The sequence below is a fragment of the Aulonocara stuartgranti genome (assembly GCF_965226115.1).
Source record: "Aulonocara stuartgranti genome assembly, chromosome: 11".
Taxonomy (NCBI): Eukaryota; Metazoa; Chordata; class Actinopteri; order Cichliformes; family Cichlidae; genus Aulonocara; species Aulonocara stuartgranti.
Genome location: NC_138947.1, coordinates 2,911,586 through 2,939,352, shown reverse-complemented (window position 1 = coordinate 2,939,352; position 27,767 = coordinate 2,911,586). Strand labels below are relative to the sequence as shown.

General features: G+C 41.4%; 2 protein-coding genes and 1 long non-coding RNA gene across 3 annotated transcripts in view; all 3 read left to right on the top strand.

Annotated features, from left to right (window-relative positions):
* The first annotated feature begins 30 nt into the window (after window positions 1-30).
* Window positions 31-15,232, top strand: LOC309717170 (caspase recruitment domain-containing protein 8-like). The gene is made up of 14 exons (XM_082551523.1): window positions 31-69; window positions 6,264-6,307; window positions 6,865-7,150; window positions 7,660-7,703; window positions 8,006-8,279; window positions 8,654-8,703; window positions 8,792-8,865; window positions 9,040-9,254; window positions 9,364-9,617; window positions 9,892-10,020; window positions 10,942-11,068; window positions 11,269-11,298; window positions 11,670-11,711; window positions 14,318-15,232. The coding sequence occupies exons 3-14, from the start codon at window positions 6,865-6,867 to the stop codon at window positions 14,575-14,577; spliced, it is 1,785 nt and encodes a 594-aa protein (XP_082407649.1). The 5' UTR covers window positions 31-69; window positions 6,264-6,307; the 3' UTR covers window positions 14,578-15,232.
* Window positions 15,233-15,890: 658 nt separating this feature from the next.
* On the top strand, window positions 15,891-18,842 carry LOC309717179. Its single transcript, XR_014279644.1, has 3 exons — window positions 15,891-16,004; window positions 16,620-16,652; window positions 18,465-18,842. It is a non-coding gene; the product is annotated as an uncharacterized lncRNA (long non-coding RNA).
* A 1,741-nt stretch (window positions 18,843-20,583) lies between these two features.
* Window positions 20,584-27,767, top strand: part of LOC309717980 (protocadherin-1-like) — a gene marked incomplete at its 5' end in the record, with an annotated part of 37,111 nt that continues 29,927 nt past the window's right edge. Inside the window, 2 exons of the mRNA XM_082552921.1 lie at window positions 20,584-20,773; window positions 22,422-22,601. Of these exons, the coding sequence (XP_082409047.1) occupies window positions 20,584-20,773; window positions 22,422-22,601 (370 nt within the window). The remainder of the gene's footprint in view (window positions 20,774-22,421; window positions 22,602-27,767) is intronic.

Sequence of the window (27,767 nt, the reverse complement as noted above, 5' to 3'; positions counted from 1 at the left end):
AACAATGACTTGGTCCCACCTCTGCTGATCTGGCTCAGAGGCTGTCAGACTGCAGCTCACTGCCTCGAAGTAAGACAACAAAATCAAAACTCATTAAAGTCATAAAACTGTTTTTATGTCTCATAAACGTCTGACTAAAGTCTTCTTTGACTTTATAAATAATATTTGTAATAAAGACAAAAAAACACATCTTTAAAACATATTTTATGGCTGTCAAAGAAGCTTGCAAAGAAAAGCGTCTGGACTTCTTTAAGTTACTTGAAGACGTTTCACCTCTCATCCGAGAAGCTTCTTCAGTTCTAAGGTCAAATGGTGGAGAGTCCCAGATATAAACCTAGTGGGAGTTTTCCCCCACAGAGGGACAAAAGGACCCCCTGATGATCCTCTAATCGCCTGAGCCAAGGTGTGTAACTGGGTGTGGGTCCCAATCAGCCAGAGTTTCGGGTGTGTTCATTGTGAAACCTGGCCCCACCTTATCATGCGAATTCCTGAGGTCAGATGGCCCAGGATGTGAGTGGGCGTTAAGGCGTCTGGGAAGAGATCTCAAAACTGGATTATAGATGGCAGAGAGTTGGTGTCGTAAACCCCGCCTCTGTTCAAAGATGGTCGCTCACAGTGGACATAGATGCTTCTTTCACTCCTCTTTCAAACCATCTGTCCTCTCTGTCCAAAATGTGAACACTGGCATCCTCGAAAGAGTGACCTTTGACCTTTAGATGCAGATGGACTGCTGAGTCTTGTCCTGTGGAGGTGGCTCTTCTATGTTGTGCCATGCGCTTGTGAAGTGGCTGTTTGGTCTCTCCAATGTAGAGGTCTGGGCATTCCTCGCTGCACTGTACAGCATACACCACATTGTTAAGTTTGTGTTTTGGCGTTTTGTCTTTCGGGTGAACCAGTTTTTGTCTGAGCATGTTGCTTGCTCTGAAATACACTGGGATGTCATGCTTGGAGAAAACTCTCCTGAGTTTCTCTGATACACCGGCTACATAGGGGATGACAATGTTGTTGCGTCTGTCCTTCTTATCCTCCCTCGCTGGTGTCTGATCTTCTTTTCTGTGCCTCTTTGCTGACTTTAAGAACGCCCATTTAGGATAGCCGCACGTTTTGAGTGCTTCCTTTACATGTGTGTGTTCCTTCTTTTTCCCTTCAGGCTTAGAGGGAACATGTTCTGCCCGGTGGTGTAGGGTCCTGATTACTCCAAGTTTGTGTTCCAAAGGGTGATGGGAGTCAAAGAGGAGGTACTGGTCCGTGTGTGTGGGCTTCCGGTAAACTTCGATGTTGAGGTTGCCGTTCTCTTCAATGTGCACAGCGCAGTCCAGGAAAGGCAAACAGTTGTCCTTTGTGTCTTCCCTGGTGAACCTGATGTTCTTATCCACAGCGTTAATGTGCGCAGTGAAGGATTCCACTTCGTGTGTCTTGATTTTGACCCAGGTGTCGTCCACATAACTGTACCAGTGGCTGGGTACTCTTCCTTTGAAAGAGCCAAGAGCCTTCCTTTCCACTGCCTCCATGTAAAGGTTTGCTACAATAGGTGACACGGGGGAGCCCATGGCACAGCCATGTTTTTGTCTGTAAAAGCCTTCGTTGTATTTGAAATATGTAGTTGTAACGGAGGCGGAAGGCTGGTTTTACTTCCACAGTGGTTTTGTGCGAAGGAAGGAAACCTTCCTCCAAACGGATTGAGCAGTGGAGCCGCCGAGGGAAAGCACACATTAAAACTGTATAATTAAAATATAATTTATTATATTTAAATTGTTAAAAATGCAAAATGAATTAAAACAACCTTGGCCAAGGGGTAGCACAATAAAAGTCAATAAAACACAATATTAAAAGTCCAGTGGCCTGCGCCACGACCTAAAAGTCCCAGGGAGCTAAGAAATCCAGCAAGTGGTATAACCAAAGGAACCAGCGGAGTCCTCGCCTCCCTCTCGCACTCACGTCCTGATATGCTGAAGAAGGAGAGGAAGCGGCAGTCACTATTCTTTCCAGACAGGTTTACTTCATAAAAAAGGGATAAGTCAGAGACTTACCCCGGGTGGGCAGAGCTCTCAACTCCGCCCGCCGCTTCTTTAAAACTGGAAATCGGCACAGCCGTCTCGTAGCCTCCGCTGGTGCTGTCTCCGCTCTCCCCGCTGGTACTGTCGCTCTCTGCGCTGGTACTGTCGCTCTCTGCGCGCTGGTGCTCCTGCTGGTGCTCTGCGCGCTGGTGCTTGCATTAGCCAACTCTAGCCGCCTTAGAAGGGAAAACCCGGCGGCGTCTCGCCGCCCTATCAATGTTTCTGTTCCGGTTTCCCGAATGGGCAGAGCTCTCAACTCTGCCACCGCTTTCCTGTGGCAAACCAACCGGCACCAGCCCATCTGGGCTTGTGGCCGCCGCCACCGCCTGATATCGTTCACTCTCCCAGTCCTCACTCCACCATCAGTCTCTTCTCTCTCGTCTCCCATCACTCTTATTGGCCTCCGGGACCTCACAGGTGTGCCTGGTTCATAATCAAGGAGGGGCGGAGACTTTCCAGGACAAGTCACCGATGAATACCATAAAACATGCAATAAAACCCATAAGAATACAACACTATACAATATTAAAGAAAGTAAAACACAACCAAACATGCACAATAAAAATATCTTAGGTAACTTGTCCCTCTCCACCCCGTGACATAGTGGTGAGGCAGAGGTCTAACAGTGTGCAGATCTGATCGGGTGTGAAGTTGGTCCTGTCCTCCAAGGAGCTGTCTTCTTGTAGTCGTTTTCTGACAGTCTCCACGGCTTCCGTGGTGGGTATGCAAGTGAAGAGAGAGACTACATCAAAGGACACCATGGTTTCATCTGGATCCAGGGGAAGTTTCTGGACCTTGTCGGTGAAGTCGGTGGAGTTCTTGATGTGGGGTGTTCCCCACAAGAGGAGCAAGGATGGTAGCAAGGTGTTTAGCAATGTTATAAGTGGCTGAGTTTATGCTACTGACTATGGGTCTGAGTGGGACAGCTTCCTTGTGGATCTTAGGAAGTCCATAGATGCAGGGTATGGCATCCCCTGGGTAAAGGCAGTGATATGTAAGGCGGTCAATAATTTTGTCCTTTTCAAAGTCTTGAAGGCAAGCTATAACTTTCTTTTTGTAGCTGCTTGTGGGGTCTTGCTTTAGGGCTTCGTAGGTATTGTTGTCACTGAGGAGAGTAGTGATCTTTGTATGGTAATCTGTAGTGTTTAGGACCACGGTGCATCTTCCCTTATCAGCTGGTAAAACAGTGATGTTGTGGTCTTTGCTCAGGGAAGCGACAGCCTTCTTTTCCTGTATTGTGAGGTTGGATGGAGGGACTTTGGCACTGGAGAGCGTGGCTGAGACTTTCATCCTGATTTGCTCTGCTTCTGTCTGTGATAATTTATTAATCCGTATGGCAGATTCTGTGGCTGTGATGAGGTCTACTATGGGCAACTGTTGTGGAGAAATGGCAAAATTGAGTCCTTTGGCTAATACTCTCTCTTCCTCCTTTACATGGAGGCAGTGGAAAGGAAGGCTCTTGGCTCTTTCAAAGGAAGAGTACCCAGCCACTGGTACAGTTATGTGGACGACACCTGGGTCAAAATCAAGACACACGAAGTGGAATCCTTCACTGCGCACATTAACGCTGTGGATAAGAACATCAGGTTCACCAGGGAAGACACAAAGGACAACTGTTTGCCTTTCCTGGACTGCGCTGTGCACATTGAAGAGAACGGCAACCTCAACATTGAAGTTTACCAGAAGCCCACACACACGGACCAGTACCTCCTCTTTGACTCCCATCACCCTTTGGAACACAAACTTGGAGTAATTAGGACCCTACACCACTGGGCAGAACATGTTCCCTCTAAGCCTGAAGGAAAAAAGAAGGAACACACACATGTAAAGGAAGCACTCAAAACGTGCGGCTATCCTAAATGGGCGTTCTTAAAGTCAGCAAAGAGGCACAGAAAAGAAGATCAGACACCAGCGAGGGAGGATAAGAAGGACAGACGCAACAACATTGTCATCCCCTATGTAGCCGGTGTATCAGAAAAACTCAGGAGAGTTTTCTCCAAGCATGACATCCTGGTGCATTTCAGACCAAGCAACACGCTCAGACAAAAACTGGTTCACCCGAAAGACAAAACGCCAAAACACAAACTTAACAATGTGGTGTTTGCTGTACAGTGCAGCGAGGAATGCTCAGACCTCTACATTGGAGAGACCAAACAGCCACTTCACAAGCGCATGGCACAACTCTGTTGCTTGTGAAGCTCGCACACAAGAATTTCACTCACATGTGCTGTACCAATGTACCTGCACATGTGATGTGACAATAAAAGTGATTTGATTTGATTTGAGAAGAGCCACCTCCACAGGACAAGACTCAGCAGTCCATCTGCATCTAAAGGATAAAGGTCACTCTTTCGAGGATGCCAATGTTCACATTTTGGACAGAGAGGACAGATGGTTTGAAAGAGGAGTGAAAGAAGCCATCTATGTCCACTGTGAGCGACCATCTTTGAACAGAGGCGGAGGTTTACGACACCAACTCTCTGCCATCTATAATCCAGTTTTGAGATCTCTTCCCAGACGCCTTAACGCCCACTCACATCCTGGGCCATCTGACCTCAGGAATTCGCATGATAAGGTGGGGCCAGGTTTCACAATGAACTCACCCGAAACTCTGGCTGATTGGGACCCACACCCAGTTTCACACCTTGGCTCAGGCGATTAGAGGATCATCAGGGGGCCCTTTTGTCCCTCTGTGGGAGGAAACTCCCACTAGGTTTATAGGGCTTTGGAGCGTGATGTCACGGGGGTGGGCGTGGAAAGGATTTTGGCCCGATCCGCCATTTTGGGGTTCTAAGTAAGGAGCAAAAGCATAGCCATGGTTCGTACTTGCTGTGTGCTCGGCTGCAATGTTCGATCTTACGACCGGCACGGGAATAAGTTTGGATTGTCTTTTTATGCTTTCCCAACCTGGAAGCAACATGAAGGAGCTCATGTATCGGATATTACCAAACGAAGGCGTCTAGCCTGGATAGCAGCCGTGAGACGAGCTGATATCAAGTTCTGTTACGTCTCCAGATATCAGCTGGTGTGCTCAAGACATTTTCATTCCGGTAAGTTCTAAATATGTTCTTATCACACTTTATAGCTGAATAATATTATCGTTGGTGGTCTCGGAAGTTATAGAAATTGCGATCAAACATCAAATGGAGTGACTTTGCAGACATATGTGCTATGTAAAGATTCGCAGGAGGAGACAGGGAGGACACAAATTGGCGTTAATAATTTGCCCGATTATCAATGTGTTAATTTGCATCTACTTTACAATTATGGGCATATAATATGATAACGATATTTTAGCAGTTTACTGATAAATGTATAACATTAATTATGGTGGGGGGTGGAAAATGGCTATTTCACTCGATGCACTCCAGCTGACTTACTTTGACGACGTACTCAAGAGTTTGGCGGCTTGAAAATAGCCAAATCTTGCACCCAGCCATTTGTAAATTGGATGTGCGCCTCCAGTGACTTGTAATTACGAAACTGGTTCGCAGTGTAAGCGCTTACTCCACAAACAAGATAGGTGAAGATATCGGGGTAGGACAGTGGCGGTAAGTCGTCTGGGTCTTTACTCCACTGCCGTATGTCGTATGGGTCCAGATTTGCGATGCACTCTATTTTTTTTCAAATACCGCTGCTTCGCCTCTGGACGCAATCGGTCTGTATACTGTCCGTTTTCTTTTGAGCTGCTTTTAAACATGTTTCTTGTCGTCGTCGCCGTTCCAACAGTGAGTTTGTTTGGATCGTAGACCCCGAAAATGGCGCCGCGCTCCCACAATGCATTGCGGCGTGACGTCAACTCCAAAGCCCTATATCGGGGACCCTCCACCATTTGACCCCAGAACTGAAGAAGCTTCTCGGATGAGAGGTGAAACGTCTTCAAGCAACTTAAAGAAGTCCAGACGCTTTTCTTTGCAAGCTCCTTTGACTACGGTGACCTGGATGACTGAGAACCTTCACAGACATATTTTATGGCTGTTCTGGAAAAATATACTTCAATAAATACATAAAAATGAGACCAGATTAAATCAAAATACTCTGTGAGGAGGAGTAAAAATGACTCCTTCATACTGTTTATTATTGCTGAGGAGGTTTCAGTGTAATTCTGCATATTGTCCATTTTTCCAAAGTCATATTTCCTGAATAATTGTCAGTTAGTTGTTAAATGTGTTTGTCATGAGTGACTTTGAGCACTTTTCTCCTCAGAGAAACACTCTGTGGATGAACGACGCTCTGCACTGATCCACAAAGTGAGTCATGTCACATCTCTGATTCAGTACAAGACAGCAGGCTGAAAGTCAGAGGACTAAAGTATCATCAGTTCTCATGTTGACTCATTTTTCTCATGATTTCTGCTGGATGTTTGTGACAAACTGAAGCTTCATTCAGTTTGACTTCTTCAGCAGTAATTTTCTGCAACACTAATGTCAGGATGTCTTTACCACTGAGGATGAGCTGAGGAAGTGTCAGCATGTACATTTGTCCTGACTCTTCAATAGGACAGAGAAATCTGAAAACATCAAACACTTTCAGATTAAACAGGAAACTTTATTCTACTTACAAATATTAATAAAGAATGAAAGATGATGTGAAATCAGGGAAAGATTCTTGATGGATATATTTCAGTTTTTATCTGCACAGTGAGAGAAGAACTGCAGCCTGTAAAGAAAAAGTATTCAAACCCATAAAAGTGGATCACAGTTTTAGATTTTCTTCATTTTTTTCATAAACGTACCACAACTAGTAAATAGGCGCTTGTGTTTGGCTAAATAAATATGTGACCCCGTGATTGTGTTTATTGTTCCAGATGGCAACAATGGCAGCTGTTAAACATCTGCTTTTAGAAACTTTGAATGATTTGAGTGATGAGGAGCTCGAGACATTTAAGAGGCTCCTGCAGACGATCCTTCCTTGGAGGAATCTGTCATTCTTCTCGTGGAGGTTGAATCGATCATTAGTCAGAGCAGATATAATGAATCTGATGGTGGATGAACTTGGTCATCAGTCTGTGGAGGTGACCAGAGAAGTTTTCATGCACATGAACAGAACTGATCTGGTGCAGAAGTTACCAGAGAGCAGCTCAGCATCCAGAGGTAAGACCAACATGCATGAGTGTAAACTCTGTGTCATCAACAGGTTTTTGTGTTGGTGGTGTCATGGTGGTGCAGTGGTTAGCACTGTGTCCTCACAGCATGAAGGTTGTGTGTTTGAGCCTCCTGGTTGGCTGGAACCTTTCTGTGTGGAGTTTGCATGTTCTCCCTGTGCCTGCATGCTTTTCCTCAGAGTGCTCTGGTTTCCAGTCCAAACACATGCTTGTTGGCTTTATTGCTGGTTCTAAATTAAATGTGGGTGTGAAAGGTTGTCTGTCTGTTTAAAACCTGAGGTGGACAGGTGTACCCTCTCTCATTATCACAGCTGGGAACCCCCAGTTACTTTGGTTGGACAGGATGGAGGGTTTCTTTGTTGGGTTCTTATGTCATTTTATTTAGTTTCACATGATTTTCTCTTTTAAATCATCTGTGTCGTCTGAAGGCTGATTCTACTTGGATGTGTGATGATGTTTGAATCCTCAGAGTTGATGGTAAATGTCTTTCCTCCTCAGAGAAACACTCTGTGGATGAACATGGAGCTGCACTGTTGAAGAGAGTGAGTGTGACTTTAACTCAGCTTTTACAAAAAAATAGTTTTTAGTATTGATAGAAATGAAATAACGTTTTCTTATGAAACTTGAAGTTTTGCAGTTCATAAAGAGAGTGAAGTAAATATCAAAATCACCAGCTGTCTCTTCAGTGATTATTCTAAAACATATAAATATTCATGAAGACATCTTTTTTTAATGAATATTTGATATTTCTACTACAGTTTCTCTGGAAATTAAATAAAAATAAATCTTTAAATTGTCCAACAGATATTTTACAGTAACTTAATACATTGTTTTGGTTTTACAGGAAAAAGAACAGGAAGCTGTCAGACAGATTCTCTTGGAAACACTGAATGAATTTAGTCAAAAGGATCTAAAGAAATTCAAGCAGTTGCTGCCGTTCACGTGCTTTAAGATGAGCCTGCCACAAATGGAGAGTTACCGGTGTCAAAACAGAACAGAAGACCTTGTGAATCTGATGGTGGATAAACTTGGTCATCAGTCTGTGGAGGTGACCATGGAGGTTTTAACAGACATGAACAGACCTGATCTGATGCTGAGGCTGTCAGAGAGCAGCTCAGGTGAGACCAAAGTTTAATAAACAGATTTTCATAATTTACAATAAACTTGTTTAAACAACTTCTAATCAACAAACATTAAAAGAAACAGGAAACAACAGACGTACAAAAATAACTTTGCATAAATCATCAGAGCTGAATCCAACCTTTCTCTCTGTCTGTCTTGTTCTGACATCACTGGTGAGAATATTTGAATTCATCAGCTTTTGATCATCTTAGACGTCACTCAGCTGCACGTCCTGCTGAACATGTTGTTCTGATGTTGAAGCAGCACTGCACAGCATAAAGTGATCAAACAGCAAACATGTGGACAGTTAGAGGATGATTTTATATGTCAGCATAACATCATTCATTTGAATTCTTTGTGTCTCAACAAGGACGAAAAACTGAAAGAAGTTCAGAGCTTGAAGGTTGTCAGAGCCTGACGGTAATCCCTTCCATTCATCCATTTATTGCTAAAGTTTCTTTCTTTATAAACATGTGTACTTATTGACTAAAGAGACTGTCCTCTGCAGCAGGACTGCAGTGATTGGACTAAACTTGAACCTGAGGTGAACAGTACAGATGCAGACGAGGCTCCAACTTACAGGTAAATCAACTTCCTGAATGCTGCAGCACAGCAAACTGGAACTACAGGAAACAGTTCAGCTTTGGATTTATTCCCAGAGGAAATTCTTCATTTTGCATCCGATTCACACGACTACTCTGTGTTTCCATTCACTCTGTTGTTCCTTCATGAGTGTGTATTTAATTCCTGTTTCAGCCTTCAGTCTGCAGCAGGACACTTTGAATGCAGAGTCTCGGGCTTGCGCTGGGTCTGTAAGGGAAAGACCAGCTTTCAGTACCAGTTTAGATCTTGGGAGGGACACATGGAGAGGATGGAGAGCAGACAATACATGCCTGCAGGTCCTCTGATGGACGTCACAGTCACTGCTGGGAAGTTAAATGAAGTTCACCTGCCACACTGGATCTGCATCGGTAAGAGGACATGAAGGAAGACTTTCAGATGTTTGACATTTCTGACAGTGAGCGCACAAACTGTTATAAACTGTTCTTCTCACCATGTTTGTGTTGTGTTCTCCTGCAGATGACATCCCTGACATATTGGACACGTTTGCAGTCCTTCACATAGATGACTGTGGAGATGTTGTGGAAAAAGTGTCTGAGGTCACACCAACACATGTCAAGTTAACTGAACCACATTTCTCTCTAATAGGGGCTCTGATACGTTTATTCTTTCCTTTGAAAATCAGCTGTTACACGTTGATGTACTATAAACCCAACACATCATTTCTTAAACTCCACGTCTATCCAATCCGACAGGATCCTGCTCTGGAACAGGTAACTGAAGAGATTCAATGTATTAGGATCAGTGCAGGCAAAGAAAGTCACAGTACGATTGCTTTTATATTTTATACTAGACAAGGTGAAAAATATTATCTGGGCACACTGACCATTATTTTTAAATATGACATCATACTGACTGCAAACTCAATGATAAAAGTGTAATAAGTTAAAATGATCATTATCCTAACAGTTCGTCATGAATTTATTTTGCGATTTTAAATCCAAACGGAATCTTCAGCTGCTGATGACTGATATCATCTGATAACAGGGAATAGACAAGGAAGAATCCTCAGATGGATACAAAAGAATCAAAAAACCACACCCAGACAAGTACCTGCAACCTGAGCGTACTTTCAGCCTCAGAGCCGACATGGAAACAGCAGAAATTCAACCACAGGTACAGTTTGTAAAAAGCTCTGCTGAGGAGATCTAGCCCCTCATTGTATGTGTGGATAAACCTCTACTCAAACATTTCAGTCATGTCCGAAGCTTGTTTTTAAGAACGCTTTCTGCTGTTCTTACATTATTATGGTAAATGGCCTGCATTTGTATAGCGCTTTACTTAGTCCCTAAGGACCCCAAAGCGCTTTACACTACATTCAGTCATTCACACACACACATTCACACACTGGCAATGGCAGCTACATTGTAGCCACAGCTGCCCTGGGGCGCACTGACAGAGGCGAGGCTGCCGGACACTGGCGCCACCGGGCCCTCTGACCACCACCAGTAGGCAAACATGGGGTTAGTATCTCGCCCAAGGATATTTGGCATGCAGTCAGGAGGCAGCCTGGGATCGAGCCACCGACCTTCTGATTAGTGGCTGACCTGCTCTGCCACCTGAGCTATTACCACGTTATCACCACAATCTTCAAACACTTTTATAACCAAAGCATGTATTTTTAACCCACTAAACCATGAAAATTGTTTAGTGGGTTAAAAGCTGCACAAAATATGTATTTTACATACATCTATCCATCCATGCTTTTTCTTCTACTTATCTGGGCCGGGTCAGAAGGGCAGCAGTGTGATGAACAGTGATGAGCTTTCTGGAATATGAAATAACTGGATAGCTTCAGCAACACATCACGTACAGAGTCAGTGATGAATACAAATGTAAAAAGGACGAGCAGACAGATTGTAATTCACTCTGCACAGAAACAATATGGACGTGTTTGTTGAGCTGTTTGAAATATTGCAAACCTTTGAACATCACGTTTGAAATTACTCCGTGTGTGTGTGTGTGTGTGTGTGTGTGTGTGTGTGTGTGTGTGTGTGTGTGTGTGTGTGTGTGTTTTTTTTACACTTTTCCCCACAGGAGTTAACCTTCAGATATAACAGGATAAACTTCTATGAAGTGTTCATTGAGAATCCAGACAGAAAACTCAGGCTTACACTCCTGCACTCAAATAATGAACCAGTCTGGACATGTGATGTTCATCAAGGTTAGTTATTCTGTTAAATAATACAATGTACACAAAGTGTAATGGAAAACTTTCATCCTTTTATTTGACGACTGCAAATTGAAGAGCAACAGCAATGTGAACGTGTTGTTTCTCTGCTATTTCATAATTTTTGGTCCCTGAATGCAGCACATCAAACAACAATATCAAACACTCATATTTTGATTTTCCTTTAATTCCAGATGACTATCCCATGTCTGGTTATGTTGAAGGTAAGAAAATACACTCAAAGAGTATTCAAACTAATTCTTTGCTTTCACTCATAACATAAAATGTGTTGCTGTAGCTTTAACTCGTATAGTTAAGTCGAATGCTGTTTAACATAATAGTTTGTACTGTGTTGGTACTGCTAAAACATTCCTGGCATCAGTGACTGTTCAGTTTAGAAGCTCGTCTGTAATGACAAACAGACTTTTCAGACACTGAGTGAATTAAACAGATCAGCAGTGAGTCATTTAAAACTAAGAAGAGTGAGTTAAGGGCAAATGTGTCTATATTAGACAATTTGATCTGTTTCTTTGTTTGTAATGAAAATTAATTAAATTGGTGCATTTAACACACAATTAAAAAAATGTCTTTGCAGCTTCAGGAGCTTCAAGGGGAGCATCTGGTGTCAGTACTTCAGGTAATGGTAACATATATCAACTCTGCTGTTTTCTTATTAAAGGATTTTGTTGCAGTTGTTGACAAGAGGACCCAAGTGTAGACACTGCACAGTAAGCAGGCGCACTCAGAGAGCACAACTCCCCCTAAGAGCAAGGGCTGTACTAAAAGTTTGATGTTTATGATGTTTTTGTCACAACATGATGACATCAGCCTGTTTTTATTAAACATATCTACCTCAGCTGTTACTACAACATGCTGATGTCAGCATTGTTGATATGGAAATCTAGTCTAGTTTATTAACCTTTTTGTGTTAAAGAGCTCAAACGAAGAAAGTGTTGATGTTCCACAATGACTAATATGTTGCTTTAAATTTTTGAGATTATTAAATAGAAACTAAAGCTTTTTCCTATATCGTGGGACCCTGACCTGTGACCTTTGACCTTGAGATATTACATACTAAGATGGTGTATTTAATTATCTTCACCCATGTGATTGGAGCAGAATTGGCTGAAAACTTTGGCTTCTATAAGCTGTCAAAACTTTATGGCATCATTGTGAACTGAAAAAATACAAAGTGTGCTGTACATCCCTTACCATGCCCTCTCATATGACCTATTACTGGATATGTTGTTTTTTTATGTGATTATGGTTTTGACCTTGACCTTCATTGTTGGCGTCCAAAATCAAAGTTGACAATAAAGGTCCAGGTTAAAAGCTTAGTTAGCATATTGTTGTGAATTTTGACAATCCATAAAAAAAACACGAGGGAAAACAAGGCAGGAGAACAAACACATAAACTGCCACAGAGAGGGCAACGACACAAGGAGTAACTACTAAATAATCAAGGAACTAAACAGGGTAGAAACTAAAAACAGGATAACTAGACACCATAGGACAGCGGTCCCCAACCCCCGGGCCTCGGACCGCTACCGGTCCGTGAGTCGTTTGGTACCGGGCCGCGAGAGTTGAGGCTCAGGTGTGAAATGTCTGGTTTTCATGGTTTTTATTGGTTTTCAGTGTTATTTTGTTATCGTTTTTATCGTTAACTCTGTTTTCCTGGGTCTTTTCACGTGTGTTATGAATAAAATTTTTTTTGGTACCGGTACTAGTTTTATTTTGTTGTATTTATCCGCGACACCTTAAAGGCCGGTCCGTGAAAATATTGTCGGGCATAAACCGGTCCGTGGCGCAAAAAAGGTTGGGGACCGCTGCCATAGAACACTAAGTGAACTTGAAGACAAACCATAATACAAAATGACAAAAAACACAGGAAAACTCAAAATGCTGGGTCAAATGACCCAGGATCGTGACAGCTGATGCTGTTAGGTATCAGCTTGTGATAAGAAACAAAAATGGCACCATTTATTACAGAAAGGTTTTAGAAAAGAGCTCCATTGAACAGAAGTATGGTTTACTTGGAGAGGAAAGGATGCTGGTTTGATTCCAGTCAGAGGCACAAATCCCCCTTTGTGTTATGTCAGGAAGGGTATCGGCTGTAAAACTGCCAAATCAAACATCTGCAGTGACCCCGTATGGCAGGGCGCAGTTGAACGTAGCTTATTCCAGATTTCAAAACATATTTTCAACATTATTCTGAAATTGCATTGAAATGGTCTGAAACCAAATCTCAGACATGACGGCTACACCTGTTTAATCAGATGACACAGCTCATTATTAAACTCTGATACATCAAACAATGACATCAAGCGTCCATATTCCAATTTTTCTTACATTAAACGTGTCATCCAGTTTCTGGCCACGTTGCAGGTTAGAGAATTACATATATTACATATATATAATAAGTATTTATGTTGTGTTAGAGCTGAGATGACCCCTTATACAGGAGATACTGGACTGGTTTAAAGGTTTGGGGTCTGTTTTACTGTAGAGTATTACCCTAGTAGTAATCACCAGAAATTAAGCTGCTGGTGGGGAGACTCGCCTCCCTGTAACTGCCTTTGTCTGTATCTCTTTCTTGGCTCTTGACGGAGGCAGTCGCACTTTCTCTTTTTATCATTCACCATCCTCTGGTGAATAATAATCGAACAGGACCGCCTACCATGTGTTTCTCTTCAGGTTTAAATCGTTTGGATGTTTGGAGGCTGGCAGTGACGAAATAATAACTCGACTAAAATGCGTTAAAGCAAAAGTAACGAGCCGGTTTAGAAAATGTGAGAAGTAGAAAGTACAGATATTTGTTTATAAAGGCAGGGAGTAAAAGTAAAAAGTAGTGAGAAAAAGTAAGACTCGGGTAAAATACATTTGTATTTGTACTTCGTTACTTCTCACCTTCGTGCCCGAGGCCTTGAAACTGCCAAGCAGATGCACTCTCATGCAGCTCCTCATTTCCTGATAATAAAAGAGAAGACTGCAACATTAACTAGATACAATAATCTTTAAATGTCTGGATGAAAAAAGGAAAGATGTCATTTATGTTCTTTTTAAATAGTCGACCAAAAGGAACGAATGTGTTTTTAACATTTAATGAATTTTAATTATGAAATAAATGAATTTTTTAAAGCATTTTGTTATGAAAGCTGAGAATAAAGTGAATAAAAACTTCAGATGATAAACAACCCTTTTTTTTTTTTTTTTTTTTTTATTTCTTTCCTTTTCTTTCTCCAGGCAAGGACTTTGTGGACAAACACAGAGTCCAGCTGACCAACAGAGTGAGCAACATCGCACCCATTTTGGATGAGCTCCTAGACAATGAAGTTATCGACCAAGAAACTTATACCAGAATTAGAGCTCTGTCTACCACTCAGGACAAGATGAGGGAGCTCTACATTGGTCCCCTGCAAGCTGGTGCAGCCTGCAAAAAGTTCTATGACATCCTTTTGAAAAATGAGAAATTTCTCGTTAAAGAGCTCAGTGAAAAGGATTAAATGTGTTGAAAAAAAAAAAAACAGTTTTTAGACCAAATATAGATCTACCAATATCTACCAGAACATAACATGATTACATTACAAAGGTATAGATGCCTTTTCTTTGTGGGGGTTTTATTTTACACTTACATTTTTGTAAAAACTGTTCTATGTGTTGCATTTGCTCCTCAGTGGCTCCTTTAATTGATCCATTTTACAGGAAAAACTATGGATATTTGAAAGTTTTATATTAAAAAATGTAAATGTTATATATGTTAAAAATGAATCAGCGATGTCATCAGCCATGTTTTTATCCAAACACGTTTCATCCCAAAACGTAACATATATGTGACAAATCGTCGCTATGTTGCTCGTTCCCAGGCGTGAGAGCGGGTTGAAATTGATAAATGTAAGGTGATGGTTAATGCTAGGGTTAGGGCCGCGAAGAGAATAAAAAGGGGAGTGCTTCAATTAAGAATCCTGAGCGTTCATAAGGACACAGAGGGGTACCTTTCGCATTACTATGAATCATCTGGGGCCGTGAAGCTGAATGAGTTTTATCCATAAATCATCCAAAGCCTCATTAATCTCTTTTTCAATGTCATCATCTTATTGTAACTTGGAACATAGTGACAAAGATTTACTGTCCTTAAAAAAATAAACCAAAATTAAACTCTCATGTTTTTCTTGTTCATTTTGATGATTAATTAAAACGTTTTATAATTTAATCTTTGAAATAAAATCTTCATTTTTATCAAATGATTTATTCAAATAATAATGCAGTGTACATTATGGAGGGAAGGGGGAGGCAGAAAATCAGAATATTCATTCAAAAAATATGATGGTAAAACACTGGGAACAATTTCTGCACAAGATTTTAAATGATGTTTTGCATTTGTTGTCCACATACGCGGACATCCCATTTTGGGTTGTCTCGACCACACTACTAAATTTTGCTCTACAAGGGCCTGATATCCACTTACGGGGACGTTATACTGCCACTGTTCTATCGAAATCTAAAACGAATGTGCTCATATGTGAATATCAGGCCATTGTAGAGCAAAATTAGGTAAAAAGATAATTCTTTGTTTTCACATTCATCACGTCCCAATCAAGCGCTCGGGTCTTAGGAAGTTACAGGACTTTTTTCAAAGTGGCTAAACAAATATGTAAACACTTTCAACTCCTTAATCAACTTAATCTGTGAAGATTTGAGCATCAAACTTCACCCAAAGTACCTAAAAAACGAAACACTGAATGAATCACTCTGGCACAACATATGGTCTGAAATCATCTGCTTCTGGACTGCAGAGAAAACGTGAAAAAGACGCGCGTAATGTTAAAAAAGAGGAAGTAGGGAAAAGCCGGCTGCAGGTCACAGACTTTACCGCGGAGGAGGCGCTTCGGTGGTTCTGGAGATCCTGAAACAAATCGACAGCAGCGCAGAGGTAAGAATCTGCGATTAGTTTCATATTTTAAACCCGACACAAACCGCTGCGCTAGCTCGGTGTCAGGGTTTGAAGACTGAGTGTTAGATTATTGTATCGTACGGAGCGAAACCTAATAATGAGCAACTACTGGAAGGACCGCTGACGTATCCGCACATCTGTACAACAAATAAAGTTTAAAACGGAAGCAAAACTGTTTAAAAAAGTCTGTCTGAAGGGGGAACATTTTCTCAGCTATTCTCACAGTTGTAATCAGCACATTGGTTACTAGGGCAGCGTGCTGTTTTTATTAGCAATGTTTTATTAGCAATAGATCGAATAAAATAAAGAAAAGATAAGATAACCTAATCCTGAAATGAGCTTATCTATGTATGTCCAGTGGAGCCAAATATTAATAACCTAAAGAAGAGCCATGATTTAGTTGGTTTTAATGTTTTCTGGTGCATCAGCCCATCGTTTATTGTTTTCAACCAACTGGAAACAAATAAGGTGCACAGTTTTAAATCTGAGCAGCCCTTCATCCTGTGGACAGAAGGAAGTTGTTTATATTCTATCAGTGTAAAACATCATCATCATCAGTATTAATCAATAGTTTTTCCCCTCTGCTTGTTCCAGCTGCAGCATCTGGTGGATGTACAATGGCAGACGGTAGGTGCAGCATGAAGTCCTCTCCCTGTAACTGATCCTGACTCAAACTATAACTTAGCCTGAGGTCAAGAGTAATGAAAAAAGAAAAAGATGTGTGCACTGTGAGGCACAGAAATGAAAACAAGTTGTAGCGACTGTGGAAGTCGCTAGAGGCCGGGGATGAAGCCTGCCTATTTGCCTGACGCGCTGTCAACTTTACGCAATAATGCGAGAGGTGGAATTGTTTGCTTGTTTATTAAAGTGCTTTGAGAGTTTACAGAGTAATGTCATCGGCTCCTGATTCAGACTCTTACAACGTCACAGGCTCTAATATAACGAAGCGAAACATGTTGTGCAGCGGTCAACAAAAACTACGGCTACCCAGCCCTCCTCTCTGTCAAAATCAAAACCAGTGAATGACAGACTGACAACGCCCATCTATGTCACCGCTAGCACCCACGTGACTCCCATAACAACCAAACAAATAAAAACCCAGTGATCATCAAAATTCAATACATTCAATTATGGCTGCTACACAAGTCTTTGAGACTTTGGTGACGTGTGCTTTGTGGTGTTCCTGCAGTCTAAAAAAGTAGTATCATTTTAGCCAGCTCCTGATTTTAAAGATTATGCTCTCAGCTGTTTGGTCTCCAAAATCAATGAAATGCAGCCAGATGCTGCTCCTTTTCCATTTTTGCTTGTTTCTTCACTTTTCTGTGGTGCTCTGAGTACCTGGTCCGTACCACTACACTCGCTGTTCGCCCCGTTCCTTTATTCACATAACTGTCTGATCCTTATCTGTCCCTGCATGCCATTGGTCACACGGTGTGCCCACCAAAGCTGCTGGTTGCATGGATTCTCAGCAGGGCTGAGTGGTTGAGGCTGAAGAGTCGGCTTTTGTCATTTGCTACAAAGAATGAGCTCTTTGTGTCGGCTCGTTTGTGAATGACACATCACTAAACCCTAAGTTCGGCTGTGGTGCTGCAGCATGAGGACAGAAATCACTTAAAAATAAATCATAATAATTTCTCTTGTGAGCACAGGTGGCTTCTGTGTAAAGGTTATGATCAGCTGACCGACGCTGCTACTATTTGTGGATTTAGCCAACTGAATTCAGCAGGCTTATAAGCAGATGTTCCATGAGCTGTGATGGCTGATTTCCAATTCAATCAGTTCAATTTTATTTATATGGCACTGAATCAACGATTGCCTCAGTGTTCTTTAGTGTGAAGAATGAAGCTGCTGTTAAGGTGGAATTCAGTATCATTACCTTAAATTTAATTTGGTGTTTGCTGCCCTTGATGTAACCTTGACCATGAGCACCACAGTCTGTTCTGCACAATCCAAAAACAACAACTAAAGCAACCATTCCCAAAGTCAGGAGTGCTGCTGCTAAAAACCCAGGACAGGTCTGGGCTGAGACAAAAATCGGTGGCGGCTCATCATGATGGGTCTGTCTGTCTAAAAAACCTGGACCCCCCATGGCTGACAACCAAGATCACGTGAAGTACCCTCTGAAAGTCGGCTAAAAGATGTGAATGAAGCATCCAGCAGCGAGCGAAACCAGCTCACTAGATTCTCTGTAATAAAAGAGGAAACTGCAACATTAACTTGACTCTTGGAAATTCAGGAAACACAATAATGTTTCAATGTCTGGATGAAAAAAGTGAAAGACATCATTTATGTTCTATTTTTAACATTTAATTAATTTTAATTATGAAATAAGTGTGATTTTTTTAAAGCATTTTGTTATGAAAGCTGAGAATAAAGCTAATAAAATTTTCACATGATAAACAACCGTAAACTTTTGTCATTTTTCCTTTTTTTCTCCAGGAAAGCATTTTGTGGACAAACACAGAGTGGAGCTGATCCAGAGAGTGAGCAACATCGCACCCATTTTGGATGAGCTCCAATACAAGGAAGTTATCGACCAAGAACAATATGACAAAATTAGAGCTCTGCCTACCTCTCAGGACAGGATGAGGGAGCTCTACAGTGGTCCCCTGAAAGCCAGTGCAGCCTGCAAAGACATCTTCTATGAAAGCCTTTTGGCCTTTTGTTTCTGATGTAAACATAAGAAATATCAGACTCTTTGTTTTATGCTTTAATATCATAGTGGGCGGATTTAAAACACTGGTTATAATTTGGACCTGGTGACATCATACAGGCTACGAACGTTTACTCTGTTGTTAATAATTATTCCAGAATAAATGCACTTAAAAAAATAAACTTTAACTTTTTATTTTATTTATTTTATATTTTGCTCTCCATAGAAATATATCCTGTCAAAATTATGCAAATTAGAAATATGAACATGCTGCCAAAAAACCCAGAAAAAATAAATGAAAGCAAACACAAGGTTGGAGCCGCATGTAGACGAGCAAAGTGCGCCGACTTTGTTCAACATTACTCGGCAACAGGGAAAGTGAGGCAGGTTGCACTGGTGCATCTGTGACAGCTTCACTTGAAATGCCTCCACCGCATCATACATGCCATGAACTGACAGGTTTCCTTGCTGAGCTCAAAAACTCTATTGAGAACTTTTATCCCAACTCAGCCAGCGGACCTCTGTATGATGAGGAATGTTGGCAAACTCTGAATCTATTTCCCACATAAAAGACTGAAATTGACGCTGATTTAAACCTTTAGCTCAGATCAAATTTACGGTCTGCGTTACGGTGATCATTACATGCTCCATTTTTAGGACTTTACCACACAGCCTTTCCTGGTGTGTGATGCAGTGATGTGCTGTTAACTCACCGTACAGTTCTCCTGCATCTTTACTAGATCCTACATCCTGCACAACACCAGCGCTCCATCTGTTGTCCCAGGGCAGTTTCATGTCGGTTACACTTTGAAATACCTTTTCAAACATGTCTTTTCCTGTCGTTGTCCCGTGCATTGATTTAATGTTCAATATTTACACTCCACGGATGAAGATGGTCAGCTGTGCAATGTCCATCATGTCTGTACTTTCATCCACAGCAAGAGAGTATGCAATGAAGGTTTTGCTTCTTTCACACAACTGTGTTCTTAAATCAGTGGCCATCTCACCAACCCGATCAGCAATCGTATTTCTGCTCAGGCTCACATTTGCCAAGATCTGCGTTTTGTCTGGACACAAGACGTCGCACAGCTTCATCATGCAGCTCTTCAGAAACTCTCCCTCGGTAAATGGCCGGGCTGATTTGGCTCCTCTGCTACAATAGAACTTGCTTTCACAACAGCTTCAGTTTGTGGCTTTGCTCTGGTGACAAACGTCTGCTGAATTGGTAAATGACCTGTATTTGTATAGCGCTTTACTAGTCCCTGAGGACCCCATATCGCCGGGGCATGCATAACAATAATAATAAATCTATATAAAATGATCTTGCGGGCCATAAAATGTTATTCCACAACTTAGACATCCACATTACTCACACTCACACATACATATAGGGCTGTGGGGGTGGACACACTATACAGCGTCCAGCCTCACCTCTGGCGCCACCTCTGAATTTTAAATGCATGTAAACATTGAGGGTTCTCAAGAGGGGCCGTGCTGACACTGCTGCTCTCTGGCAGGAAGCCATGCCCTGCCATGTTTTAAAAGCACTTTAGAACAGGACACAGCAACACTACACATGAGCGGGTGGAGGGAGGTTCGGGGTCTTCGTACACCTCTGGTGGGCCTGGGGCTCTGGTAACAGGTTTGAACGTAGGAGCGTTAGGATTTAAAACGCCCAAACGCCCCTGCTCTCGTTCTAAATACGAATTCATTCCATCAGATTTACCATTAACCGCACTTGAGACTCGGGACATTTCAGAAACTTTTAAAACATTCACCTCTGCTGCTGAAGCTGCTATTTCAGTTTCTAAGTCAAGCAGCTCCTTTCTTTTCTTAAGCTGTATTTCTTGTTCTTCCAAAGCATGCTTTTCTTTCAACAACCTCTGTCGAACAAGAAGGGCAGCCATGTCAGCTTCTGCCATTATGCGTGCTGACAAGGCAGATGAAACCATTGAGCCACTGAGTGATGATTTACTTTTCCTACAACTTCTGCTTGCAACATTAGAGACGCTATCACTTGGATTAACATCATCTATCGCAGCACCTTTACCAACATTCCCGGTGTGCCTAGAAGCACCAGAACCATTTCCAGCAGGTAATACATCAGAAGACTCAACACCAGGTGGATTTAAATGTGGCAAATCAAGCTCAGACACCTGATTTTTACTCTGAGGGTTTCCCTTTGCATCACGAAGCCATTTCTTTATCTCTTCCACAAACTCAGTATTATGTGCTTTCACACTTATAAACCAAGCAGTTTGTTTCTCTTGCTCTTCTTGAGGAAGCAAAGGAAGCAAGGTTTCATGCAGACGAGTTGCCTCATTAAGCAACACAGACAAATTCTCTAACTGAGCCTGAACAGTGGAAACATTATCCTCAGATTGCTTTAACTCTTTAATAATTTTTACGACCTTTTTAATTTTATTAATCTTAGTATGACGTTCTGTTTGCAGCCTTTCAATCTGATTCTCCAAAGCCTTAGCAGTCGATTTCGGCTGTCTTTTCTTTCCATCCACATCACCACATTGTATTAATTGGTGTGTCTCCATTTTTCTTCAAAACATTACAAAATCCAAACGCTGAACTGCACCTATGCCACACAGCCTCATCCCAACACATCAACTTGATGACATTCCCTTCAATCAACCTTGGACACACACAATTAACAGGAGCAATATCCCCCTCTATCTGCCTATTAAACCTAACTAACTCAACCTAGTCTTCTGTACATACTAGCGGTGGGTATTTATGTACCTCCATACCGTCAGCTGTGAGGAAGACAAACTGTCTTAAACACAAACTGCGGCGGTACTCCCAAGCCAATGGCTTCAGCCGCCTGATGCACAATAACTAGAAAGCAAATCAGTACAACGCCTTGTGCAGCTGTACTGCTGAAACCTAACAGGGGAATAAGACTCCTGAAAGAAATCTGTATTGTGTAGCCAAAGGCTTAATCTAAAAGCTGCGTGGACAAAGGCAACAGCAAACCATAAGACTCTCCCCAATAAAACTCATCTATATATAAACAATCCAATAAAACCTATAAACTTTTCTGTTGACAATTTGTTGTGGCTCTTCCAACTATGGCCGCGGCAGGCTAAACATGAGGATACAGATGATGCGCAACAATAAAAGCATAAAATACACTTCTGTACCATTTGCTTCTTTTATTCCACATGCAGCTGTCCAATATACAAATCAGCACGTGGGATTAACTATTAAACAAATGCACAGACTGCACAAACAAATAACTGCTACTCACAAAGAACTGCACTAACTACTATACCAAACTACAACTTGGCCTATGGCATCAATTAGTGCATAAATATACATAAACCATCAAGTTCCAGTTAAAATACATCAAAATCATTCAAGCTGCGGTCAACAGAAAGTTTTGCCTCATGCTCACCTTACCTTTCTGCTCATCAACATCAGGTGCTGTAAACAGGTGAGTGCAACCACATTTATCATCTACCACACCCATGAAACACGCCCCACACGCCTGTGCACCAATACAGTGAGTCCATTTAAACCAACCCACTTAGTCAAAAAGGAACAACTCATATGGCTCCTACAGACATCATTTATGTTCTATTTTTAACATTTAATTAATTTTAATTATGAAATAAGTGTGATTTTTTTTTAAAGCATTTTGTTATGAAAGCTGAGAATAAAGCTAATAAAATTTTCACATGATAAACAACCGTAAACTTTTATTGTCATTTCTTTCCTTTTTTCTCCAGGAAAGCATTTTGTGGACAAACACAGAGTCCAGCTGATCCAGAGAGTGAGCAACATCGCACCCATTTTGGATGAGCTCCAATACAAGGAAGTTATCGACCAAGAACAATATGACAAAATTAGAGCTCTGCCTACCTCTCAGGACAGGATGAGGGAGCTCTACAGTGGTCCCCTGAAAGCCAGTGCAGCCTGCAAAGACATCTTCTATGAAAGCCTTTTGGCAAATGAGAAATTTCTCGTTGAAGACCTTTCAAAGAAGTAAATGTGTTGGGAAAAAAAAAAAAAAAACACATTTTTAGACCAAATGTACACGATCTACCTGAACATAACATGTTTACATTAAAAAGGTGGAGATGTCTTTTCTTTGTGGAAAATTGTTCTGCTATGTGGTGCCTTTGCTCCTCAGTGACTCTCCTTTAATTGATCCATTTTACATGAAACACTTTGGATATTTAAATTTTTTTATATTAAAAATGTAAATTGTATCACTTAAAGATGAACTGACGATGTCATCAGCCATGTTTTTATCCATGACTCAAACTGTCATAAATTTATTTTCAGATTTCATTATCTTCTATAAAGTAAAACATAATGCAAACATTTATTGTCCTTAAAAATAAACCAGAATTAAACTCGAAGAATTAAAAGAATTTAATAAATTGACCTTTGAAACTGGCTAAACAAATAAAGTCACGATCCTCCTCAATCAACTTACTTTGTAATTAATCTGCAAAGCTTTGAGCATCAGACTTCACCTAAAGTACCTAAAATGAAATCAGGATCATTTACATGATGTCACTGGCCTTAATTACTGATTCATTAATGTGTGTATTAGCCTTTTGTTGCAGCTGATTTGAATTTGTTATATAGGTGACTGTATCTATATTCAAACTGTACATATTTTTAAATTTGCATTTTTTAAATGTAAAACGACCCTCAGGACTCTCCTCTGGCATCAAGTAAAATGTCAGATTTTAAATTCTAGTGTAATGAGTATTGCACTGTGCCTGTCTGCAGTAAAAAGGGTTTGAATGATGAGCCAATAATATCTACCTGAGCTTCCCAAAACACGGTTTAGGAATCAAACATAACTCTACTTTTCTCCTCCCTCTTCTTTGAACCTGTTTTCTAGTTTTTCTAGAGGCAAAGTCATTTATTGCATCATTGCAAGAAATATGATGTCCACTCGTCTCCTGTGCCACTGAAGATATCAAGTAGTTATTTATTCACTCGAGCTTGGAACTCCCTTCTGTGGATACAATGAAGTTATCATTGCTTTGGGGAATTATATTTAACACAGAGAGAGAAGCTCAATTGTTTGAATTTATTTACAATTACAGTTTTCAAAAAATTCTGACCGTAAACAGCTTTCAAAGCGTTGATATCATTTGAGAATATATATCAGGTGATGGAATTTAATTTAAAGGTTTCTATGTCCCATTGAGCTATTTGCACTAACTAGTGACAGTATAAAGGTAACACAGTCGTAATTTTGATCTCAAATTTCTGAGAGAAATAACTGAATTTAAAACATGGCAGACCTCAGGCCAGATTTAATTGGTAGACATATATGCATGCAATATGAAATTTATTATCCCAGATAGTCTAAGGAGCAAGGGCGTAGATTTGGCATGGACGGAAGGGACATGTCCCCACCAATAATTTGATCTATTCGAGTAAAGAAAATCAAACCCGATAGAAAGAAAAGAAAAAAAAAAGATCTGTCAGCGTCTCATTCACCCAGCGGTGCAGAAAGGGTTAAATTACGTTCTCTACTGGAGTCCTACCTCATGTGACAAATATGGCCAATGTGATTGGCTGAGCCTTTCAGGGAGCTCTGTTTAGTTTTAGCAGCTGCAAGCCTGCGCTGCCAGGAGGAGAGGAGGATGGCAGCAAAAAGGAAGAACCTGGATATAAGAAAGTATTTTTCAAAGAAACCTGCAAGTCACTTAAAGCCAAATTAACTCATAAAATGTGTCCGTCATAATAAGGTTACAGGCTGTGCTAGGCTTTGGCCCACATCAGTCTAAAATTGTATGTAACCATGAATAACGTGTTTTGGAAACTAACTGCACAACAGGCAGCACTGTTAGTTCTCTCAGTCTCAGAGCAGCATTTCTAATTTTGATTGAAACTGTCAGAGAAAACGGCAGCCTCGAGCAGTATTAGTTTACAGAGGCTGTTAGAATTATATGTCTAACGTTAAAATGTTGGTGACACAATAATTACATCCTAATGGCACTGACGTATTCATAGGGTTAATTTTTGAGACAAAATGTCATGAGGAAGTCATGCTTTTGCAAATATCCACCTTGTAGTGCAGTTTGCACACATTGTTTTAAAAATGCACTCAGCCTACAAACATTACTGATCAGTCAAGATCTGCACAAAGTCACAGAAACACTGAAGCAGCTCCACATTTTATTCTTATTGTCATGTATGTCCTATTTGTCAGGTGACAGCAGAACCAACACAAAGCTCAGAGAGCAATGGTGATACAAGATCACAGGTGAAATTTGATGATGACTTGTTGGTTCATGACTGTATTTGAAGCACATGTGTGACTGCATGTATGTGGAATGTCTCACTGTTATTGATCAGGTGACAGAGGCAGCTCTGCCATGTTGTAGCTCAGACAGAGGTGGAGAGGTGAGCTCACAGGTGACTGACTGATGATTTGGTGCTGTAGATTAAATAGTATTTATTATCATGACAATTGTTGGGCTGCTGATGTAAATTGATTCATTAGTGTATTTGACAAAGAATCTGAATTGACACGTCTCACGTTTTATATGGCACGAATCAGTGTGTTATTTTATCAGGTGGCAATATGTCCTAGTGCAGTCAGAGGGGAAGAGCCAGGGCCAAACATGAGGCACATCAGGCACTTAATAATAATTTTAATCTGAGGATAGAACGCAGGTACTGAGGCTGAAAGAAGCTTCAGTGCTCTCAGAAGACTAAAAAGTTGGCTACGGTCAACAATGACTCAAATGAGATTAAACAATGCTGCTGTGTGTCCACCAGGAGAGACTGGACAGTATAGATGTAAAACAAACATGCCAGCAGATAGGGTGACAAGGGGCAGGCATCTTCCTGGTTGGACACTGGTAAAGGTAGGCTAATTAGTTGAGTGAGGGGTAGATTAAGTGTACATCGGTGTACATAGGGAAGTGAGACGGTAAGTGACGGAAGTGATGTTGTAGGTGACGTCAGACGCCGGAGAAAAAGCAAATGGTAGCATAGAGTTTAACAAAGGTTTTCCAAGCTTCAGTATTACCAAATATACTAATCAATTGTCATATAACTAACAACATCTGTTTTATCATCTCTAACACCCTGGAGGACAGCGGGGAGAGTTTAGACGCTCTCCAAGATTACATCGACCGCTGTTTTCAAGATTTAGTAATGCATAAGGCCCAGAGTGCACCTTCCCCGGCCAAAATCGAGACGCCGTCATCGAAGAGAAGTCGCCAGGCAGACTCCCCCGGTACAACATCGCCTGCCGGCAAAGACATCGCAGAAATCCTGGAGTCAATCGACAAGCGATTGTCCAGTTTCGATGCGAGGCTGTCCCTGGTGGAGATTTTACACCGGGAATTTAAATCTCTGAGAGAATCCCTGGAATTCAGCCAGCGGCAGGTGGAAACGCTTGCCGCTGAAAATGCCACGCTACGGGAGTCGGTTAAATCTCTCACCGATAACGTGACCCAGCTAAACATTGAAAATAAAAAAATAAAAGAGTCCGTTATCGATCTACAAGCCCGTAGCATGAGAGATAATCTTGTGTTTTCTGGTATTCCAGAAACTGCCGGAGAGGACGCAGAGACAACGGTGAAAAACTTCATTAAAATCCACCTGAAGCTGCCGGAGGACACCGTAAAGAACATCGACTTCGATAGAGTACATCGCTTGGGGGGCGCGCGGTCGCGGACCGGGAGACCACGGCCTATTGTGGCCAAATTCAGTCAATTCAAACAGAAGGAACAGGTGAAGAGTCGCGGCAGAGAGCTGAAAGGAACGGACTTCAGCGTGAACGACCAGTTCCCCAAAGAGATCCTGGAACGACGCAAGGTCCTGTTCCCAGTTCGACGTAGCTTCATCCAGAAAGGCTCCCGTGCTGTCATCGCCGTGGACCGGCTCTACGTGGACGGACAGCTTTACCGCGACCTCGGCACCACACCGTGGTTATACTGACTGCACTCCAGATAAGAACCCGCTACACTCTTTTCTTATTCATTCACACTTTCTCCTTTAACATGAGTTTAAGCTAGTAATATCAATATGATGTCATAGCAGATATAACACCGTCACCCTCCGTCATTGCTTTAATTGGAATGTTTCCGTTTCGTTTCTTTTTTGTTGTTGTTGCTCACAGTTCATGTGGTTTCTTTCTTTCTCTTGTCTTTCACTGCTGTGGTCACCTACTTCCCCACTCACCTACAAACAACACCCTCTATTTCTCCATATTTTCACAACACGATCACGCAAACACATCAGCTCAACGGCAGCACATTCACAACAGCCTCACAGCACGCACAGACTTGCAGGACACATAAGCAAGCCACGCTTGTTCATATTAGTGAATATTCACACACATAGTCAGACTTATGGAGCCTCTCACCACACTTCTTTTTCTCTTTCTATTTACAAACAAGGGATGTTTCCATATTCTCTCCACCTGTCTAAACGAAACACCCAGCATACATCATTAGACATACACGCACAATTAAGGGCATGCTGAGGTTTGTCACATGGAATGTAAATGGAGCTGGCACCAGAGGAAAGAGGTTAAAAATATTTAACCAGCTTAAAAAACTACAGGCAGATGTTGTTTTATTACAAGAAACTCAAACCTGTCACAGGTTTAAATGAACTTAAAACACCTGAGTTTCCTAACGTGTTTGCAGCCGGTTATAATTCTAGACAACGGGGAGTAGCAATCTTAATACATAAAAATGTTAATTTTACAGTACTCGATACAGTTATAGATCCAGAGGGTAGATTTCTAATTATTAAACTATCAATATTGAACAAAAAACTATGTATTGTTAGTATATATGGTCCAAATGTTGATGAACCCTCATTCTTCCACGGTTTTTTTAGTGCACTCTCTGAACACCTTGATTGCACACTCATTCTTGGCGGTGACCTCAACCTTGGACTAAATGAAGAAATGGATAGGCTCAACACAACAGGAACTCAGCGTAATTGGCAGTCCACAAATATAATCAAACAGTATATGAACGACTTTGGTCTTTGCGATGCATGGCGCTCTCTTCACCCCACCAGTAAGGAATATACTTTTTTCTCGCATGTTCATCACTCTTACTCTCGTCTGGATTATT

What these genes read in the sequence shown, in the direction of transcription:
- LOC309717170 (XM_082551523.1), top strand. Translation starts at nt 6,865, where the DNA reads ATGGCAACAATGGCAGCTGTTAAACATCTGCTTTTAGAAACTTTGAAT. An exon ending in CAGCAGAAATTCAACCACAG is followed by an intron (nt 10,021 to 10,941) that starts GTACAGTTTGTA and finishes TTTTCCCCACAG; the next exon opens with GAGTTAACCTTCAGATATAA. An exon ending in CATGTCTGGTTATGTTGAAG is followed by an intron (nt 11,299 to 11,669) that starts GTAAGAAAATAC and finishes ATGTCTTTGCAG; the next exon opens with CTTCAGGAGCTTCAAGGGGA.